The sequence below is a fragment of the Scomber japonicus genome, chromosome 5 (assembly GCF_027409825.1).
Source record: "Scomber japonicus isolate fScoJap1 chromosome 5, fScoJap1.pri, whole genome shotgun sequence".
In the NCBI taxonomy this organism is placed as follows: Eukaryota; Metazoa; Chordata; class Actinopteri; order Scombriformes; family Scombridae; genus Scomber; species Scomber japonicus.
This window is the reverse complement of record NC_070582.1, coordinates 15881633-15887347: the sequence shown is the minus strand read 5'-3', so window position 1 is coordinate 15887347 and position 5715 is coordinate 15881633. Positions and strand designations below refer to the sequence as shown.

Sequence of the window (5715 nt, the reverse complement as noted above, 5' to 3'; positions counted from 1 at the left end):
TTTAACAGTCTTGGCCATATTATTAACAAATCAGGAGGAAAGATTAACTCCTAAAATGTAAGTGTTGGTATTTTGTTACAGTATTGTATCTAATCGCAATGATATTGAATGTCTGGCTATTATAATTTACTTCTGGTAGGCAAAGGCTCACTGCTTACACTAACAGAAGAAGCTGTACCCAATGCACACAGTTATTCTACAGATAAGGCCAACAGGTTAGACTGGACCAGTCAGAAACCAGGTCAGATGCACTCCACTTTGTAGATGAGTAACAGGTGCTGTTGCCGTTAGTCACGTACTACAAAACGTCAGACAATGGTAGCTTATCAAACTACACTACAAACACCAGAACAATTTCCTCATGTTTAAACACTTCTGCTTTTATTGTTTATCTGTAGGCCAAAGCCAGTGGAGCAAGTTGCTCAAGTATTCAAGTAAGTTCAGTACAGTGAGCAAAATATGGCAGCACTGCAGTGACTGTGTACATTAGTGAGTGAGAGGTGTAAACTGCTTTGGTATTAGTATGTAAATTCCTCATAATTTACTAGAATGTTTCCTGGAAAGTAAATTCTGTAGTAGTTACTTAAAACTAAAATCAAATTTAGCACTGAAATACTATGCTTTCAATTAAATGCTGACCTAATTTGAGCTAGAGTCTTTCCTTCAGGGAAATGAAGACTTAAGTTTACATTAATAAATGTTAACTCTGCTTTTATAAGAAGTTATTTCAACTAGTATTAACACTGTCTCTGTATTTCAGGAGATATTCAAGAAGGTTTTAGGAAATGAACAACAAAAAAGTTCTAGGTTAAAATCAGTACACAAGCGATGACTATTTACTTTGCATAAATGGAAGATTGGATTAATTTGGCCTTCTCCTAGTGTCTGACACATGAAAATAATCTTGTGTAGTTTGTAATTGAATTCATCCAATGAGGGTTAGGATCCCATTAAATTCACTCTTTACAGCAGAGAAGTCTCACTTTTTTATTGCATAGCTCAGACTCCATCTTTCACCTGATATTCTTTCCATGAATTCTTAACATATGCATACAACTGATTATAATAAACTTGCATAGCACAATAATCTGTAAAAAACAACAACCAGGAAGTAGATGAATCCCATCATGAGATTGATGCATTTACTTTCTGGTGTTTTCTTATGAGATAAATACTGTAGTTCTCTCACCTCAGCTTGTAGTGCATTCACCAGCAGAGATACAACTCCTTCTGGGCTCCCTGAAGCTGCAAGAGTAGATTTTTAAAAAATCAACTCAAAAGCATTAAACAAATCTGTTACAATAGACACAAAGCAGCACACTGAATATACTCGAAAACAATTAATAAAATCCACTGTATATTACAGAGGGGTGTCGAAGGAATCATTTCTTCACAATCAAAATAAACAAATAATTATAAACAATTACAAAACATTTTGAGCTCATCTGAATATGTACCGTTGCCACTTTGGTTTAAGGTTAAACAGATCAGCCTAGAGAGCGTCATGTTCTTTGGATATCTTACGGTAAAAAGGCACAAATGCTCTTAGTATCAAGGTGGAATCAAATCTAACAGTGAATATGATGAAAAAATGTGCAAAATAGTATCAATGTGCTTAGTCTCATCACATCAGTTGACATTTCTATTATCAAATCTAAAAACCAACAATTTGCAAGAAATATAAAAACTGGTACTAAAAAGACAAAATTTCAAAATTCACCAATCAGTAACTCAGGTTTTTAGTAACTAAATGGACACTGATTAGTAAGGAGTGTACGAGCTGCCAATGTTCAGGGTCCAAAAAAAAACAAATTTTCCTTTCAGAAATATTTTCTAGAAGTAAAAATAGAATTTAATCATCATTCAAGATTTGACCAGTTTGAAGCCTTGGCCAGTGTCCAGTATTGCTGGTGGAAACCAGTTGAGTTTGATTCTCCTGAGACATCGCAGACAGGCGCTGCAGAGCCACAGTAGGTTCAGACCGCCGCACCACAGCGCCAACTGCACCACTGGGTAGGTCATCCTGGGGAAGTACATGCTCCAGTGAGTGGTGACGTCACTTCCTGTCGGCAAGTGAAGCGTGTAGTCACTCCAGTGTTTAGAGATGCCGTAGGAAGCAGAGACCCCTCTGCCCCTCTCTGACCACTGGATGTGGCTGTTAGAGTTGCAGTTAAACTCTACCCACTGAGAGGTAAAGTCTCCGAGCTGCGGAGGGTCCTGCAGCTCGACGTCCATTACCCGGGCGAGAGTTGCACCCTGCACGGCTACGTGTACACCCTCCACCTTCCTGACCTCCTTCACCCACGGCAACGAGTTGTCGCAGTCGAGCACCAGAATGAGGCGTGAACAGAAGCTGCCATTCTTCTCCCTCCACCACTCCAAGATCTGATCCAGACGAAGAGTGTCTCCTCCTGAAGACAAAGACAACAAAGCCCAATGATTATAAGAGTAGAACACGCTCTTCTTACTAAAATTACAGCAAAATTAGTGTTACTGTAGAATCATGTAGTGTGCACACTAAATATTGTGAGCTGCCAACATTTTAGTTTTTTCAAGGATGCAACAATTTAACCTTCAATCTTGAGCCTTGAAGGTTTTTGTCAGGACCTAAAGGTTTAATCATTAAATACAACTTTGTCTCTTTTTCCTTTGAAAGCCCAAATCATAATAAGAGTTATTATAAAATTTACTCTATCTCTAGCTTATAATCACTTTTGTATTTAAATGCTCAGTTATCCAAACACTAGGGCTATTCAAAAAGCCTTATTCCTCTCACCTGCCAGCGCCCACTCTCCAGAACGGTGGGTGTGACCGCTGTAGAAGATAACGTAGGTGTCATGCCGAGGCCCGTCAGCAGTGCGGAGCTCCAAGAAGGATTTGATCTTGGCCTGCAGAGCTTCCAGGGTCACTCCGCTAGTGGAATAATCGCAACCAAATGTTTCAATCAGGTGGTGAGCGAAGAAACGCTGCACGCTGTTCAACATGCCTGTAGAGCGCATGTTCAGCTCCTGCACCTGACCTGGAGGCAGCAGCATTGGCTGACCGTCAGGACTATAAGGAAAACACAAAGAAAACAGCAGAATTGACATGAACAAGTCTAGATAAGATAAGAGATACTTTATTAATCCCCTAGAGGGAAAACTGAACCGTCACCCTTACACGTAGACAGACAACATACAGGAAGGAAACATACAAGAGTCAGCAGTGCAAGATAAGAGCAAGGCAACAACATTCAACATGGAACAACAGTGTTCGTTAAAAAAACCCTCACTGAACCAGGTATAAAGGTCTACTAAGGTTGGCCACTTACAGAGTCAAAATATACAGAAAATACTGCAGCCTTTTTGTTTCAAGTCCTTGGTTTGAATAATAAACTAACATCTGGCTATAATCATACAGTATATACAGGGTGTCCACAAAGTCTCTTTACAATTTAAAAAAATCATTACAAAAGCAATTGATGAGATATGTTAAATCAGATTTGTTCTATGTACTTACTGGTTATCAAAGTTTTTAATCACATTGTATTTGTGTATCGTGTATGAACAATGATACGGGACATCAAGGACCTGAAGCAAAAGATCACTGATGCCACTGCCACCATTGATGAGGCTATGCTACAGCAAACATGGCAAGAAACCGAGTACCGTCTTGATCTGCTTCATGCAACTAATGGTGCCCATATAGAGATGTATTAAATGATTACATTTCCATAGATTTGTCTATTAATTTGCTTTTGTAATAAATTTGTTAAATTGTAAAGAGACTTTTTCACCATAACTTATATTATAAAAATTACTTATAACCATCTAACAGAAATTGACTGGTATCTTACTCTGACAGCAATTACTTACAAGGTACAGGTGTATTTGTTTGCATGATGCACTGACCTGCAGTAGTTGGTTGGGATGACCAGCGCGTAGCCCACACAGGTTCCTCCTAGGCTGCTCCCAAGTTCATGGAAAAGACCGTGGAACAGAGACTCCAGAGGCAGGACCAGCAGAAACACGCTCACAAAGAAGCTGCTGGAGGCCTGAACACAAGAACATTAAATAAACAAACAATTGAGCTAAGAATGAGAACATCATCATAAATAAGTAATACTGATTTTTTTAATAGTGTATGAAGCTGTATTTTTCAATTCAAGGGTATCAAAGTGAAAATATAAATCACTGTTTGAGTCGGTCCTGTGGTGTAAAATCTAATCTTTCTTGTTACATTCATGCCTTGTAAGTCCAATTGTGTAGCATATTTGGTTCATACAGCCCTGCTATATGCTCAGTTAATGTTATGTGATATGCATGTTTTATGTCTTACTGATCCTACCTGCCAAGAAAAAGCAGCGACAGCAACAGTTGACACCAGTGTGAACAGCACGAGGCGTTCAGAGATGAGGCAAAAGTGTCTCATGCCCTTGGATGCCATGACCCGGTCCAGCCCGCTGACCCCTGACCCCTGGATCACACACAGCCTCTGGCAGTCACTGAGCTTGGTGTGAAAGCCCCACACAGTGATGACAAACACTATGTGACAGATGGCCCAGAAGAGCGCACCCACCACAAAGCCTGGGATCATCAGGTACCACTGGTCCAGGTCCGTCAGCTTCCGAGCTGCCACGGCGACGAAGGTCACCTCCACCACCAGCAGAGGCAAGAGGGAGAGCCTGCGAAACAAACCCCTCCACACCAGGAAAGGCTGCCAGCGCTCGGTCACAGAGAGACCACTGAAGTACACATCCAGCAGAGGGTCACAGATGAGCTGGCTGAAGAAGCAGGCGAGGGCAAAAGGGTTGGTAGGGATGTTGAGAGACCTGAAGAACAGTACAGCAGTGATGACAGCGAAGCAGATCAGGTTGGGCAGTGCCAGGACAGCTTTCATCCGGAGGGCAACCATGAGCGTGGCCAGCGCCATCACCAGCACCATGACGCTCAGTGACTTCTGGATGAGCAGAACCGTGCTGGCGGAGGCGAAGCCCACCAGCTCCTGCCTCTCTGCCGAGGTGAGGAAGGCCGGGCGGTACCTGGCACATCCCAGCAGTCTCTCCAGCAGCGCCCACAACGTCCTCAGGACCACACTGGCCAGCAGCATGTAGTTGGCCGCCTGCTCCTTCACGTCGCCCTGCAGGGAGCGGTTGTTGAGGAAACACAGCAGACCCAGCAGAAACCCGAACCACAGGTGCAGGAGGCTGAGGCTGACCCTCTCCATGCTGAAGTAGTAGTACAGCACACTCGCTACGCCGAGGACGACCAGAGCTAAAACGAAAATGATAAGAAGAGTGGACTCTGCCGTGCTCTCCCACCGGGCATAGAGGCCCAGGCACAGGGCGAGCAGCAGGTTGAGACTGGACAGGTAGCCCAACCACCGTACAGAGGACCACATGCTCACCTCCCCGTTGACCTCCTCCAGCCGGGTCATCGCCGCATGAAGGCAGTGGCTGACACAGTAGCGTAAAAAACGACACATCTTGACACCGACGACTGACTGTCCGAAGTCAAAACAGGCACTTGAATGAGTTGTAAAGACGCTTTTCCTCACTTGTGATGCTGAATATTTCGCTACAGACGAAGTTTAGCGAGCTTAGCACTGTCAGCTACCAGCTTCATCTTTGTGAGGGTTATTATTACCGCTAAACGTCACATTGTGGAGTCTGCTGTCTGTATGTTTCTCATCTGATGTCCGCTGCGGGTTTGAAAGGTTTAAGCTGGAGCAACCTAA

The 5715-nt window shown here is 43.0% G+C and overlaps 1 protein-coding gene across 1 annotated transcript; it reads right to left on the bottom strand.

Moving 5' to 3' along the window:
* Nucleotides 1–993: 993 nt before the first annotated feature.
* On the bottom strand, nucleotides 994–5587 carry tmem168b (transmembrane protein 168b). The gene is made up of 4 exons (XM_053318767.1): nucleotides 4327–5587; nucleotides 3891–4033; nucleotides 2777–3051; nucleotides 994–2411 (listed from the first exon to the last, which is right to left on the bottom strand). Exons 1-4 carry the CDS (start codon nucleotides 5461–5463, stop codon nucleotides 1864–1866), a joined length of 2103 nt encoding a protein of 700 aa, XP_053174742.1. The 5' UTR covers nucleotides 5464–5587; the 3' UTR covers nucleotides 994–1863.
* Nucleotides 5588–5715: the final 128 nt, after the last annotated feature.

What these genes read in the sequence shown, in the direction of transcription:
- tmem168b (XM_053318767.1), bottom strand. Translation starts at nt 5,463, where the DNA reads ATGTGTCGTTTTTTACGCTACTGTGTCAGCCACTGCCTTCATGCGGCG. An exon ending in ATCCCAACCAACTACTGCAG is followed by an intron (nt 3,052 to 3,890) that starts GTCAGTGCATCA and finishes TTTTCCTTATAG; the next exon opens with TCCTGACGGTCAGCCAATGC. An exon ending in TGGAGAGTGGGCGCTGGCAG is followed by an intron (nt 2,412 to 2,776) that starts GTGAGAGGAATA and finishes CTTTGTCTTCAG; the next exon opens with GAGGAGACACTCTTCGTCTG.